Genomic DNA, 16,875 nt, shown 5'->3' with positions numbered 1-16,875 from the left:
GAGGAAGCCATCTGACCCCTATTGTACGACCTTCCTTGGGGTGGCATGGTGGGCCATAACACTTCCTCTCCTTTGAGGAGGATTCTAAAGGAAGGCTCATTTCTATCCTTTTTTAAAAAAAAAATTTTTTTTTAATTTTTTTTTTTCAACGTTTATTTATTTTGGGGACAGAGAGAGACAGAGCATGAATGGGGGAGGGGCAGAGAGAGAGGGAGACACAGAATCGGAAACAGGCTCCAGGCTCTGAGCCATCAGCCCAGAGCCCGACGCCGGGCTCGAACTCCCGGACCGCGAGATCGTGACCTGGCTGAAGTCGGACGCTTAACCCACTGCGCCACCCAGGCGCCCCTAAAAAAATTTTTTTAATGTTTATTTTTGAGAGAGGGAGAGAGAGAGTGCAAGTAGGGGAGGGGCAGAAAGAGAGGGAAACACAGAATCTGAAGCAGGCTCCAGGCTCTGAGCTGTCAGCACAGAGCCCGACGCGGGGCTCGAACCCACGGACCGCGAGATCATGACCTGAGCCGAAGTTGGACACCCAACCGACTGAGCCACCCAGGTGTCCCTAATTTTACTTCAAATATGCATTGTTTCGAAGACATCTCTGAAGAATTTTGCAAGCATCACATCCTCTTATAGGTATTTATCACCTGAGAAGCACCGCATGGATCTTATAATGTACTTAATAGTTTATTAATGTCATCTTTTTCCCCAAGGGAAAAAAAAATTAAATGTATGGTGAAAACCAGGGAGTGTTGAGGCTACTGAAGGGGAATTTCATCAGCACTTCTTGTTTCCCTGAGGTTGAGACTGAGGCCCAAGGATGATCACCCAGCCAGTCAGTGGTGGCACAGAGACCAGAATTTCTACTCCATGCTTGCTATCCCAGGAACTGCTGGCAAAGTCTAAGTCCAGGGCAGATTGGAGCACACTATCCCCCATACCCTCACAACTTCAGTTCTGACTCACCAAAAGAATCGTGTGTGTTAGTTAATGTAGTTCCCGGTGTAAAGAGAGGTCCTTACTGGTGTGTGGGGGTCATAAGCCTCCCCCCCCCCCACCCCATCATTCCTCATTACCCTGCTTCACGTTTTCTCTCAGCTCATGACCAGAAAAGATAGGACAGCATGGAGGAGACCTGGCTCTCTGCTTTCCTCTTTTCTGAGGAGTCCTTTTGCTGAGAAAGATCTGCTGGAGTTTGGTTTTTGACGTCATGCATTTTTTTTCCAGAAGATGTAATGAAAATTAAAGGCGGAATTACTCATATAGATGTCCAGCACCATTTCTGGAAGAGACTACCTTTGCTCCACTGTAATATTGCTTTTGCTTCTTTTTCAAAGATCAGTTGACTGTATTTGTGAGGGTCTGTTTCTAAACTCTGTTCCATTTGATCTGTCCATTCTTTTGTCAACACCACACCACCTTGATGACTATAGCTTTGTGGTAAGTCTTGAAGATGGGTAGTTCTGACCTCCAACTTTGTTCTTCCAAAAATTTTTTTGGCTGTTCTGGGTCTTTTGCCTCTGTGTAAATGTTAGAATCAGTTTATAGAGGTCCACAAATAATTCAATAGGATTTTGACCGGGATTTCACTAAACCTATAAGTTGGAAAGAATTGACATCTTGACAATATTATATTCCTATTCACGAACATGGAATCTCTCTCCGTTTATTTAGTTCTTCTGATCTGCTGGGGTCTTTTGATTAGCTTTTAAATTGTTTTGCTAGGACAACAGCTACTAATTATTAAGGGCATGTTGAATGCGAACCCTGAGTCAGTTTTCTACATGTATCATCTCATTTAATACTCATGACAGTCCTCTCGAGACAGGAATATTATCCCTCTGTTTTGCAAATAAAGAAGATAATGCTCAAGGGAGGTTAACTTCTCCATGGTCACAAATAGAAGAAATACGAACTTGGTTCTCAGTAAGGGCAAAGCCCTGGTCTTGACCATTACCCTGAGTCCTGTCCTTCTGGGTTTGGTTCTACCTGAGTCAATCTGGAATCCTTCCAGTGGGCAGGCTTTTCTTCTCGAGAGTGGTGCTTAAGGGTTCAAGGTCAGTGGCAGGTCACCTTCAGCTCAGAGTACTCATTTTTCTGCCATTTATGAAAGTTTGAGTCTGTCATATATGCATGTATGTTTGTATGTACAACTGGGGCTTGGGATTCAAATTTTAAAAGATTTATCCATCCTTCAAAACGTGATCCTTGAAACCCAGACCCCAGGACTGCATGGTTTGTGTGTGTATGTTTATTCTGACTTCATCACCGAGCCATCTCCTTGGGCCCAGTGTAGACCCAAGAGTTCCCTGGATGAATGTCTTCCCAGGACTTCCAAACAGCATCCAGAACCCCTTAGAAAAAGGCAAGGACACTCAGAACAGCACCTTATAGAAGGATAACAGGTTTCCCCACCCTGCCCACCCAAGCTGGACCTCCAGGCATGGACTGCCCTTATTCCCTATAAGCAGCTCACATTTATCTGGTATTCACCCAAACCAAGCACTTGAACTGAAGCAAAATGCCATCATAAATAACCAAAGGCAATCGATTGGCTTTTTTCAGTGCCTCTGGCTTAATATAAAGATGAGAATTAGAAGAGATTGTTTTAAAAGATTTATCGTGGAGACAAGATGCTATAAATCTCCATTACTATTTAATTAATAATCACTATGGTAGTGTGGTCTTCTTGGAATGCCCAAGGGAGTAAACAATGACTGTGCCCTGTGGTACCTTAGAGTCTGTGTTTTGCCACACAGGTTCAACCCCCCAACCCTTCATAGCTAGGTACAGACCTGACTTAAGCATGAGAACTGATGGGACCACTGTGCCCAGTGTTGTGTAGAAGTTAGGGTTGGCCTTTTGCCTCGAGTCCTAGCTGACAACATATAAATTCCAAATTTTCAAGTTTTATAAGGATTTATAAGCATCCTAACACTTAAGAGGAACCCTTCATCTGAGCACTGTTATAAATGGCCTTTAAGCTTTTATAGCTTTCGTTCTTTTGAGCACGTAGGAGATTCCACTACTGTGTACGTACAGACCATTATAGTTTTAGGTAAAAAAAAAGGTGATTAGAAGTGGTCCACATGGTACTTACAAGAATAAGAGCTAAAGGAAACGTGTGCTATTGATGAAGCAGATATGTGCGGACTGAACAAATGATTAATCTCAAGCTATATTTGAAGTATCAATGTTAAGTTAGCACATCTATCACTAGAGATTTTGGCCTGTCCATAAGGGAAAGGGCTCCAGTTAAAGATAGAAATCAGTAAATTAGATCAGAGGTCAAGTTTAGAAAAAGCGGGACGACACTGATCTTTACCTAAATTATTGAGATATTTACCACAAGACTTGGTTTCCCCAGTTCTGTGGAGAACTGGCCTCAGTACAAATGGTGGGAAATGTAGGTCACTATCAGACCAGAACACCGTCACTTCATATGCCCCAGGGCCTCGGTTAGTCTCACATGAAAACTCAAAGGTTAATTCTGTTAAAAAATCACCCAAGTGAGGTTTTGGGGTGCAAATTCATGAGCAGACATGCTAAAGGTCTTCACACTTTAAGGATGACTAATTCTGTGGCTCATGAGGACTCTCTAGAATTGAGATGCTCAAAGTGTCGTATATATACTTATTGAGGAAGCATTGCCTCACATAGGAGGAGGAGCCCAGGCTCACTGGAATTGTAGCCGCTTCTGATACTCTCACTACAATGTTGAAGACCTGTAGACCTGAAGAGGTCTTCAACCTGAAGACCACTCAACATTACTTTTGATGGCGGCCATTCAAGGGGGCCAGCTCTAGTAACATGCATGATGTCCTCTGGTGGAAGCAACATGCTAGCTTGTCAGCAAGGTCTTGCAACAAGTGAAATCAGGACCGGCAAGAGATAAGGCTACACTTAATTGTCAGCTGAAGGCAGGACTGTGTTTCGTCAAATCTGATGGGTGAGGCAGGAATGCACATCCCCACTCTCACTCCTACCACAGGGCCATACCTGGAGAGTATGTTCAGAACTACTTACTAAGTGTTGTGTTGAACGCATGCTTCCAAGCCCTGTGCCTGGAGTCAGAGACCAGATTTGTGTTATCCTTACCATCCTACACACTATCAATTTCCACAGGTATACAATCAGCATTGTATACCATTAAGGGTCCAACACCATCACTGTTGGGTGGGCGAGTCCGGGTGGACCCTTCCTCATGCCGTGCCCCATCAGCTGCATCATAGCGTGTAAGTATCCCAGCAAACGTTACGCATATGCCTCCCAGATGCCCCAAGCTTCTTTTTGGTGTTCGGAAATGCTGTAGATCAGCTAAATTATCTTGGTCTTTTTGTAAGTGATCTCAAGATAGAATTGGTTCCCCTGAAATAATCTAAATCCACTCAGAAAGTAGCGCTTTTTTCCTTATTTTTTTTTAAAGCTGAAATTTGGAATTGTTTTTGTTTTTCCCTAGGAAAACCTCTTTTTTGTGATGGAGTATCTCAATGGAGGAGACTTAATGTACCACATCCAAAGTTGCCACAAGTTTGATCTTTCCAGAGCCACGTAAGAGCCCTCTAAAGGGTTTGGGGTTTTTCCACTGTTCTTGTCAGGTACTGAGCACCTGCGATGCCCATCGATACTTCTCCCTTGTGGCATTTTTCCTGTTTCCTCACTCAGCATGCCACAACCTCAGGTCAGGGTAACGCCCTGGGGACCTATCCAACAAGGCAACTGTTTTCCCCATTTGTGAAGCTTAAATTGGAGTCTGTTTTGTTTCATTTCTCCATGTTTTGAAATCAAGAACTTAGTCTCTTAAGAAACCACTTAGCTCATCAAGCTTCTAATTAATCTAAACCCAGAAGCAAATATTTGCCCTTTGAAAAGAAGCAGTCAAATGAAACACAGATCTTAAAGGTGGTCATGGGGATGAAGCTCTAAGGCCTTTGATGGGAAGCTCAAGGTGAAGGCATAAAACATCTGGCTAAAGGTGGGGGGATGAGAATTAAGAAACCAGAAGAGGTATTTACTCTCTGAGAATAAATCTTCACCTTTTTCGAAACCAGGCAGACTGCATTTGCCAGGTGGAAATGAAGCTGAGTCCCACACAACCCCCTGCCTCTCTTCCTCCCGTGGGCCCTGTTTCCTCAGTAATAAAACCGTGACACTCAGGAAAAAAGAAAATTGTGCCACTAGGGCCACTTAAAAATATGGGTACACACTAGCTTCCTTTTCCCGGTGCTCAGTAATCTTTCATTCACCCCTAATGAGCACTTTCGAGTGGTGTAGGCTGAGCTGGGTTGAAAGATGGACGGGTCCCACCAGCTCCCACAGAAACTCTGGCTGAAATGGCTTTTTGTCAAAGCCAGTGGCTCGCACACCACTAAGCTCATCACCTCCAGGAACCATCAGCAACGTGCCCAGAGAGAATTTTATGGGATTTCCACAGCAGAGAAATCATCAGGCAGTTTTCGTGCTAACGGATTCTCTCCGCCCACCTTCCTCACTACCTCTGGAAGGCATGAACGCCATCACAGACACATGCTGTCTGTCGTGCCCTCAATGACTCCCAGGTGTCTGTCATCACTGCAAATGGAGAGCATATCCCACTCCCATCTTCCATCTGCCTTCCTCTGCCTCTCGGGCTGCATTTCTTGCCCATAAACAAGCCGGGTCTATTTGGAATGACCCTGCACACAGGTCTAAGGGCTCCAAGCAGAGTTTAAAATAAAATGGAAAATTATTTTTCTGTAATACTTATACAATTACATTTAATGTATATGTGTGTTTTATTAGCCAAAAAAAAAAAGTTTGAGCATTATAGTTTAAAATAGAAGAATAAGTACTAGATGCAGGTAAGACTAACTTAAGGTTAGTTTCATGCTATGTTAAGCTTTGTTTCATGCTATGAGGACTGGGGCTGAACATATAGAACGGACATCTCTCTTTTGTTAGGACTGAACGAAATTATGTGTGTACAGAGTTGTGTGGGTACACCTCAGACAGTACTTGCACAGAGTACCCACTATTTAAAATGGGGATTTTACTTTGTTCCATCAATGCATCCATACTGAACTTTGATTTTCCTTCCCTCAGGTTCTATGCTGCTGAAATCATTCTGGGTCTGCAGTTCCTTCATTCCAAAGGAATTGTGTACAGGTAAACTTTATTCTTTGGAAACACATACAGAGATATCTTGATTCCCTGTCCAGTTAATTTAATCATTCTGCTCTGGTGATGTGAAATGGCCAGTGTGCTTTGTGGCAGGAAGTTGCACGGCCGGGGTGAGGACAGTCAAGTCAGGAACTCCCATCTGAGAAGAAGTAGGGTTCTGCTCTCATTTTGCTCTTTATTATGGTCCTTCCTTATATAGTTATTCTCCCCCACTCACCTCCACTTTTCTCATCTCCTTCCATTACCCTGCTTTCCCTTTGGCATCTTAATCATCGCTTTCTCTTTCTGTCTCTTTCATAGCTCGTTTTTCCTGATTTTTGCTTGGGCCAACTAGAATGCTTGTTGAATGTTCTCTTGGGTGGGGGAAGAGGGGAGCTCTTCCTTGAACACTCATACACACCCGTGGAAACCTACTTGCCTGCACCCGGTAGAAGTGCATAGGAAGCCATGTGTACTCTCTTTCATGAGTGGATGTCCATCCAAAATGTCTCTATCATACACCATCTGTTCACACCCTTCTCAGAGGAAAGCTATTGTACTTTAATCTCCTTACTTCTTTGCTCAAAATATAGTTGACTCTTATTTAACATAGAAATCACCAAAAGCTTGGTTGTCTGGTTTCTGACTCACTGAAGATTAGGGGGGAAAAATAAAATTAAAAAAAAAAAAAGAGAGAGAGCCAGACAGGAGGCTGGCGAAGCTGCTGGAGTCTGGCCCAGTGAGCAAAGTGAGAGGGTCATGTTGAATCCAATATAAAGGGAAGATGCAAGTCAATCAAAAGGCTCTGGGAGAGTGGGGTTATGTGTCCTTCTGTGGCAAGTGTTCATAACACTGGACCAGAGTCATCAGTAAGGTTCAATGGTAAGAGGGGGTCCAAGATGGCAGCATAGGAAAACCCTAAATGCACCTCCTCTCAGGGACACACAAATCTACTCCAACATATAAAGGAGCAATTCCTCTTGAAGGACTGAGGGCCAACTGGAAAGCTTGTGCTCAACAAAGGATAGAGGCACAGTAATGATGAGATCCCCACCCCCAATATTACCAACTGCAGGGGGAGGGATGGCACTGAAGAGGGCCATGCAGACTTGCCCCTCTGGGGGCAAAGTAGTTTAAGGGACAACTAGACTCTGAATGTCCACCAAATGGTGAGGGAGATGGTAGAACTCTCCTCAATGCCAGAGGTGCTGGCGGGTGCCATTGTTTAAGCTCCCCCTCCACTTTGATAGTGCAGACAGGAGCAAGGTCCAGGCACTGTAGCCAGGCTGCTGCTTCAGTGAGCCCCAGTATGCCAGCCTACACCAGATCCATCCATCCCCCTAAAGGCGGCCCCCCACCCATGCCTGCCACAGCTCCAGCCATCTCCCTAAGGTTGCCCCAGTATGATACACACCAGGGCTCTCCTAGACAGTACCCCCTATGACTCCAGCCATCTAGCCAAGGCAGCACAAATATAAAGTACTCTAGGACACCTCTATCCTTTCCCCACCCTAGTTCCAACCATCCCACCAAGGCAAACTGATGTGGATTGCCCCAGGACCCACCAGCCTATATTCACTTCCTGCCAGGATAGCCCTGGTGCAGAATGCCCCAGGATCCCTTGGTCTATGCCTGCTTCAGCTCCAACCAGCCATCCAAGAAGCCCTCTGCATAGAACACCCCAATGTGATAACAGCCAGCCAGCCAAAGCTTCCTGGCATATATAGTCTATACAGAGGACATTCCTACACAAAGTCACTCCTTCAAGACTGGGAGAGGTGCCTTTTTCACCTAATTCATATAAATAAACAGAAAAAGTCAAAATAAGGAAGCAGAAGGATATGCTCCAAATTGAAGACAAAACTTCAAAAAAGAACTAAATGAAATAGAGATGGCAATCTACCTGACAAAGAGTTCAAAGTACTAGTCATAAAGATGCCCACTGGACTTCAGAGAAAAGCAGATGAACCCTGTGAGACTTCAACAAACAGAATACAAAAAAAGAACAAATCAACTAAAGAATGCAAAAACAAAAATGTCAAATACACTAGAGGGAATCACTACCAGATTAGAGGAGGTAGAAGAACAGATCAGCATCTGGAAAATAGGGTATAAAAAGCACCCAAGCTGAACAGCAAAAAGAAAAGAGAATTTTAAAAGTTAGCATAGGTTAAAGGACCTCTGAGACAACATCAAGTATGCTAACATTTATATTAGAAGACAAAGAAGAGAAACAAAGGAGTGAAACTTATTTGATGAAATAATAGCTAAAGAGAAGGAACAGACAACCAGGTTCAGGAAGCACAGACAGTCCCAAACAAGATGAATTCAAGAGATCCACACCAAAACACATAATAATTAAAATGTACGAAATTAAAGAGGATCTTAAAAGAGGCAAGAGAAAAGCAACTAGTTATGTACAAGTGAAACCCCACAGGGCTATCAGCAGATTTTTGGCACATGTTTTGAAGGTAAGAAGGGAGTGGCATGATATATTCAAAGTGCTGAAAGGAAGAAAACTACAACCAAGAATACTCTACCCAACAAGGTTATCATTCAGATTTGAAGAAGACATAAAGAGTTTCCCAGACAAAAGTTAAAAGAGTTCATCACCACCAAACCAGCCTTACGAAGACATGTTAAAGGGACTTCTTCAAGCAGAAAAGAAAATGCCTTGAAGACAATTATGAAAGGAAAAAACTTCACTGGTAAAAGTAAACATATAGTAAATCAATCACTTGTAAACCTAGTATGAAGGTTAAAAAGTAAAATCAATTAATGGATTCACAATATAAAAGTGTATGTAAAACAGACCATTACAAATATAAAACATGGAGTGGGGAGGACTAAGAATGCAATGCTTTTAGAATGTGTTGAATTTAAGTGACCATCAACTTACAAGAGACTGCTATATACTTAGGATGGTATTATATAAACTTCATGGAAACCACATTTATATATCTATAATAGATACACACAAAAAAGGAGAAAAGAATCCAAGCATATCATTAAAAGCCATCAATCACAAGGGAGGAGAGCAAGAGAAGAAGAAAGGAACAGAGAAGAACTACATAAACAACCAGAAAACAATGAACAAAATAGGGATAGGTACATACCTATCTATAATTACTTTAAATGTAAATGGACTAAATGCTCCAGTCAAAAGATAGAGATGACTAAATAGATTAAAGAAGACCCAACTATATGTTGCCTACAAGAGACTCATTTCAGATATAAAAGACACACAGACAGAAAGTAAAGCGATGGAAAAGATAATCCATGCAAACAGAAGCAAAAAATAAACTACCAATATTTATATAAGACAAAATCAACTTTCAAACAAAGTCTGTAACAAGAGACAAAGGAGGGCATAATCATAAAGGGATTGATCCAACAAAAGAGCAATTGTAAATATGCATCCAACATAGAAACAACATATGAAGCAAATATTAACAGACATAAAGGGAGAAATTAACAGTAGTTCAATTACAGTAGGGGACTTTAACACCCCACTTAGAGCAACGGGAATATCATCTAAGCAGAAAAATCAACAAAGCAACAGTGACTTTGAATGACAGGTGGACCAGATGAACATAACAGATATATTCAAAACATTTCATCCTAAAACAGAAGACATTCTTTTCAAGTGCATATGGGACATTTTCCAGGATAGATCATGTGTTAGGCCACAAAACAAGTTTCAATAAACTTAAGAATAACAAAATCATATCAGACATATTTTCCAACCACAGCAGTATAAAACTAGAACTCAGAAGAAAAAAAACTAGATAAAATACAAACACAGAGGCTAAACAACATGCTACCAAAAAAAAAATAAATAGGTAAATGAAATCAAGAGGAAATTCACATTACCTGGAGACACATGCAACTGGAAACACAGTGATTCAAAAATCTTTGAGACACAGGAAACTGTTCTAAGGGAAAATTTATAATTTTTACTTCAAGAAAAAAGAAAAGTCTCAAAAAAATCTGAACTTAAACCTAACAGAACAAGAAAAAGAAGAATAAACAAAGCCCAAAAATATAGAAAAAAAGGAAATAATAAAGTTTGGAGGAAAAGTAAATGAAATAGAGAAGAAAAAATATTGAAAAGATCAATGAAACTAAGAGACAGATCTTTGAGAAGATAAAATTGGCAAACTTTTAGCATAGTAATCACAAAAAAAGAAAAAAAAGAGGGAGAGGACCCAAATAAAAAATATCAGAAATGAAAGAGAAGTTGCAATTGACACCACAGAAATATATAAAGGTTGTAAGAGACTACTAAAAAAAAAAAAATCATATGCCAACAAATTGGAACAACCTAGAAGAAGTGGATAAATTCCTACAAACTTACAGTCTTCCAAAACTGACTCAAAAAGAAACAGAAAATCTGAACAAACTGATTACTAGTAACAAAATTGAATCAGTAATCCAAAACACCCAAGAAACAAAAGTCCAGAACCAGAGGACTTCAAACGTAAATTCTACCAAACATTTAAAGAAGGGTTTAACCCATTTACTTTTAAATTTTTTTTACCGTTTATTTATTTTTGAGAGAGAGACAGTATGAGCAGGGACGGGCAGAGAGAGAGGGAGACGCAGAGTCCAAAGCAGGCTCCAGGCTCTAAGCTGCCAGCACAGAGCCCGATGCTGGGCTCAAACTCATGAACCGTGAGATCATGACCTGAACTTAAGTCGGACGCTTAACCGACTGAGCCACCCAGGTGCCCCTGGGTTTAACCCATTTAAAGAAGAGTTAATACTATCATTCTCAAGCTATTCTGAAAGAATGAACAAGAAGGAATGCTTCCAAATCCATTCTATGTGGCCAGCATTATCCTGATTCCAAAACCAGACAAAGACTACAAGAAGAAAAAATTACAGGCCAATATCCCTGATGAACATAGATCAAAAGTCCTCAACAAATTATTAGCAAATCAATTTTGACAATGCATTAAAAGGATCATCCACCATGATCAAGTAGGATTTATTCCAAGGACACAAGAACAGCTAAATAGCTGCTCATCAATGTGATACTCCACATTAACAAAATGAAAAAGAAAAATCATATCATCTTGGGGCACGTGGGTGGCTTAGTTGGTTACACATCCGACTTCAACTCAGGTCATGATCTCATGTCTCGTGGGTTCAAGCCCCACTTCAGGCTCTGTGCTGACAGCTCAGAGCCTGAAGCCTGCTTCGGATTCTGTGTCTCCCTCTCTCTGCCCCTCCCCCGCTTGTGCTCTGTCTCTCAAAAATGAATAAAAGTAAAAAAAAATTGTTTTTAAATCCTATCATCTCAATAAATGTAGCAAAAGCATTTGAGTAAATTCAGTAGCCCTTCATGATAAAAACTCTCAACATGGATTTAGAGGGAACACACATCAGTATAATAGAGGCCATATATGACAAACTCACAGCTAACATCATACTTAATGGTGAAAAACTGAGAGCCTTCCTTTGGAAATCAGGAACAGGACATGATGTCCACTCATGCCACTTTTATGCAACATAGTACTGGCAGTCCCAGCCATAGCAATCAGGGAAAACAAAAAGACATCCATATTGGTAAGAAATAATTAAAATGGTCATTCTTTGTACTTGACATACTATACATAGAAAACCTTGAAGACTCCAGAAAAAAAAAAAAAAACCTATTAGAATAAGTATAAATTCAGTAAAGTTGCAGGATACAAAATATACAGAATCTGCTGCATTTCTGTATACTAAACTATCAGAGAAACCAAGAAAACAATTCCATCTGCAATCACATCAAAAAGAATAAAATACTTAGGAAAAAACGTACCTAAGGGTGTGAAACACATGTACACTGAAAACTAACATACTGATGAAAAATTGAAGACAACACAAATAAAAGGAAAGATATTTGATACTCATGTTTTGGAAGAACACTTAAAATGTCCATATTACACAAAGATCTGTAGATTTGGTGCAATCCCTATCAAAATTCCAATGACATTTTTCACCAAACTAGAACAAAAAATTCCAAAATCTGTATGGAACCACAAAAGACCCCGACTGGCCAAAACATTCTTGAGAAAGAAAAACAAAGTTGGATATATCAAGTTTCCTGATTTCAAACTCTACTACAAAGCTATAGTAATCAAAACAGTATGCCATTAGCACAAAAGCAGACACACAGATCAGTGGAGTAGGATAGAGAGCACAGAAATAAGCCCATGCATGTATGGCCAATTAACCTATGACAAAGAAAGCAAGAACATAGGACAGTCTCTTCAATAACTGGTGTTAGGATAAATAGCTACATGCAAAAGAATGAAATTGGACCACTTTCTTACACCATACACAAAAATAAACTAAAAAATGGATTACATACTTGAATTTAATACCAGAAACTGTAAGTCTCCTAGACAAAAATATAGGAAGTAATAAGGCTCATTGACCCCAGTCTTAATGATGTTTTTTAGATCTGACTCCAAAGGCAGGGGAAATAAAAGTAAAAAGAAACTTTTGGGACTATATCAAACTAAGAAGCTTTTTCACAGTGAGGAAACCATACCAAACCAAACAAAAACTTTTTGTGTTGTCTTCAATTTCTTTCATCAGAATGGATTACTGAATGGAAGAAGATATTTACAAATAATATATGCAATAAGGGGTTACTATCCAAAATATATAAAGAACTCATACAACACCAAACATATAGTCTGATTAAAAATGCATAGAGGACATGAATATGCATTTTTACTAAGAACACATGGCCAGGAGACACACAAAATGGTGCTCAGCACCACTAATCATCAGGGAAACATAAATCTAAACCACAATGAAATATCACCTCACACCTGTCAGAATGTCTAGAATCAAATAGACAAGACATAACAAGCGTAGGCAAGGATATGAATAAAAGGGAACCCTTATTCACTGTTGGTGGGAAGGTAAATTGACGCAGCCACTATGGAAAACAGTAGGAAAGTTCCTAAAATAATTAAAAATATAAATACCCTATCACCCAGTATTACTACTTTAGTATTTACCCAAAGAAAACAAAGGCACTAACTTGAGAAGTCATATGGATTAATATGTTTATTGCAGCATTATTCACAGTAGTCAAGCTATGGAAGCAACCCAGGTGTCCATCAAAAGATGAATGGATACAAAAGGTGTGGTGCATATATCTACATATATACACATATATACATATACATATGTGTATACACACACACACACACACAAAATGTAATTATTACTCAGCCATAAAAAAATGAAATCTTGCCATTCACAACATGAATGGATCCAGAGGGTATTACACTAAGTGAAGTCAGATATAAAAAGACGAATAGCATATGATTTCACTTCTATGTGGAATCTAAAAAACAAAACAGAAAAAGACTCATACACAGAAGCAGATTCTTAAATACTGAGAACAGACTGCTGGTTGCCAGAGGATAGGACAGTGAAAGGGTAGGAGAAATAGAGAGTAAGAGGTACAAACTTCCAGTTGTAAAGTAAATAAGTCATGGGGATGAAAAGTACAGCACACGGAATAATATCGTGATAGTGTTGTATGTGACAGGTCGTGACTACACTGTGGAGAGCACAGCGTAAAGTATATAATTGTTGAATCACTGTGTTGTACACCTGAATACAATATTAAAAGAAAGGTTAAATGTTGTCCCACACTGAGTGTTGACGACAGCAAACTGTGTATAATACAGGCCAGAAGCATCCCATCAGAGATGGTCAATACTGAGCAGCTTACAGGGTTGGCTGAAAATTCACTTCGGGAAACCTCTCCATTCCCAGAGGGCACAGTCAAGGGAAAGTTGCCATACTTAGAGCCACAGAACACAACTTTAGGGAAGGCTTGGAAGTCATCTTAAGCAGTCTCTTTGGCAACCTTTGGATACAATGGGCTTTGGGGTGGGGGGTGTCCATCTACAAAATAATGTATTAAACAACTGTTTTATACAATTCCTTAATCTCCAAGAAAATGAAAAATACCCGTCAGAACATTGAAAACCCTGATCAGAATCTATGGTTTGTTTTTTCTCTCTGTTATCTGTAATGCCTGCAATATATATATAAAATACATATCACTGGGGAACTCAGTAGCTTGTGTAGGATGGATGGAAGGGAGAGAAGATTTGTGAGAGAGAGAGAGAGAGAGAGAGAGAGAGAGAGAGAGAGATCAGAGCTCAAAGGAACCTCGTGAGAGAAAAGCCCACATGCCCCAGTATAGTCTGTCTCTCCATAGCACAATGCTTTTTTTCTAGCATTTCGTCTTGTTAGTTGACAGAACAGAAAGGACCAACAGGGTCCTTAATGGTCTTTAATATCACAAATTGTACCCAGTAGAGGGCTCTTACTACATCCCTTAATGGGAAATCATGGTTTCTATGGCTTTTTATGCACCAATAAGAAAGAATATTGGGTTTATTTAGTAGTGTATTTGCTGAAGTTCTCGAGAATCCTTGAAAGACACCATCAAATAATTCAAGCTAAGGAGAAGTCATCTAGTAAGTACTGGAGAATGGGACTGTCTTGCATTAAAAAGCATTCAACTCCCCATTTGTAACTTTACTGACCTGAACTGCCCATTTGGCAACCGAATTAACAAGGGGATTCTATTAATTTCCTTCTTCTAACCACTTGGGATTATGATTTCTGGGTTTGTTCACACACACACACAAAATTTATATATATATATATATATATATATATATATATATATATATATACACACACACACACACACATATGTGTATACACATATATGTGTATACACATATGTGTACACACACATATGTGTATGTGTATATGTGTGTGTGTGTGTGTGTGTATATATATATATACACACACATACATATACCATAGAAATTACCACAAACTTGATGGCTTAAACCAACAGGAATTTATTCTCTCATAGTTCAGGGGTCAGAGGTCCAAAGTCAAGGTGCCAGCAGGGTTAGCCTACTTCCCAAGGCTCTCAAGCAGAATGCTTCCTTGCCCCTTCCAGCATCTCATAGCTCCAGGTGCTCCTTGGCTTTGGGGGGCATCCCTCCTGTCTGCCTCTGTGTTCACATGACCTTTTCTTCTCTGTGCACCTCTTTTGTCTTCCCTGTATGTCTCTTAGGAGGACACTTGACCCCCTGGAAAATCCAAGATGATCTCATTCCAAGATCCTTAATTTAGTCACATCTACAAAGACCCTTCTCCCAAAGAAGGTCTCATCCACAAGGTTCTAGGGGTTAGAATATGAACTTATCTTTTGGGGGCCACCATTCAATGCCCCACAGCTGGTGATGTAGACAGACTGACCCCTGAATGTACGGTTCTTCATTAAGCATTGCTGTGTACACAAAAGCTACCAAAGTCCCAATTCCTGGGTACCTAATGACGACACTTTCTGAGTTTTTATTGTGCATTTTTTTGGAGATAAAGTAGAAGTGCATGACAAGACATAGGCACCACACTCTAACAAAAACAGTCCCAGTGAGTAAGATTCTAATTAAAGGTGTCAATAGGAAAGGAAATGGTAGCCTCAGAAGTGGGGGAGGGTTTGCCAAAAAAATAAATTCCTATCAGAAAGAGTTTTGGGTTTTTTTTAGAGGAGGAGAAAGCCTTTGCAAATGGAAGAAGTGATTCCAGAAAAGGCACAGAAGCAGAAGGTCAAGGAGTAAACATTAGACAAATGGGTCCAGCCTTATTGGAAAGGCTTTTGCTAAGCAGCCACAAGAAATGAGGCCAAGTGATGTAGAGAAACAGGTGCCAACATCATTTACCACCTGCTGGTGTTATAAAAGTAGTGACATCTTAAAAGATGCCTCAGCCCTGGTTTGGGTTAAATGTAAAAAACAAGCAGCTGGAAAATACCCAGACATGGAAAGAGAAGAATCTAGAATCTCTGATCTTAGAACTATTAGAACTGAAAGGCTATCTGAGGATAGCTGAACAGTGACAGCACTGGCCCAACCCGTGTTTTTGAAGCCATTTACAAATGCTTTCACATGGGTTACCTCATTCTATGCTAACAAAGGTCCTGTGGGATAAAGAAGGCAGGCACCACTGTACCCCTTTTACAGATAAGCCACTGGAGGCTCAGAGGGGATGTAGCTTGGCTGAGCAACTTAGCAATAAAGCTGGGATTTGAAATACAGTTCTTCTGACACCCACCCTCTGCCTCTTGCAAATGGAAAAGCTTTGCTTATGTTGACCACACAACTGAATGAAAGGCTTCCACTGAATTCTATTATACCTGACGCACTGCCCCTGGGGCACACAGGTGCTTACCAGAGAGCCACGCCAGCTGATCTGGACTCCAAAGTTCCTTTCTGGGTGCCCTGGTATCCTATAAGGTGTATGTGAGGAGTAATTAGCTGACATACCTGTGAACACTCTGGCCATTGGATTCTGTGGCAGGTGCAGTTATCCCTCCTCTGCCTCCACTCCTTACCCTCATGGAGGTCTGGCTCTGCGTGGACGACTTTTAGACTTTTCCCATTCTGACTTAATCTCTCAAAGCATCAATGACCTTTTCTCTCCCAACCCCTAACACTTGGTTCACCTTAGAGGGTGGAATGAAAATCAAACATGATGCTCATTTTCCTAGCCTGAGGCTCAGAGAACACTTATTTTTAGGACTGATTAAAATTCACCCTGAGTCACTGAAGACTCTGGCTCTCAGCAGGACCAATTCGATGAGAAAGACTGGGTCAGCTTGGTTTATGAGGATGTAGGAGAGAAGGCCTT

At 40.6% G+C, this 16,875-nt stretch overlaps 1 protein-coding gene across 1 annotated transcript in view; it reads left to right on the top strand.

Moving 5' to 3' along the window:
• The window catches only part of PRKCQ (protein kinase C theta), a 187,173-nt gene that overhangs the window by 143,290 nt on the left and 27,008 nt on the right, over window positions 1-16,875 (top strand). The window contains exons 13-14 of the mRNA XM_047867798.1: window positions 4,460-4,551; window positions 6,082-6,144. Of these exons, the coding sequence (XP_047723754.1) occupies window positions 4,460-4,551; window positions 6,082-6,144 (155 nt within the window). The remainder of the gene's footprint in view (window positions 1-4,459; window positions 4,552-6,081; window positions 6,145-16,875) is intronic.

Source organism: Prionailurus viverrinus, chromosome B4 (assembly GCF_022837055.1).
Source record: "Prionailurus viverrinus isolate Anna chromosome B4, UM_Priviv_1.0, whole genome shotgun sequence".
NCBI lineage: Eukaryota > Metazoa > Chordata > Mammalia > Carnivora > Felidae > Prionailurus > Prionailurus viverrinus.
This window is presented reverse-complemented; position numbering and strand designations above follow the sequence as displayed.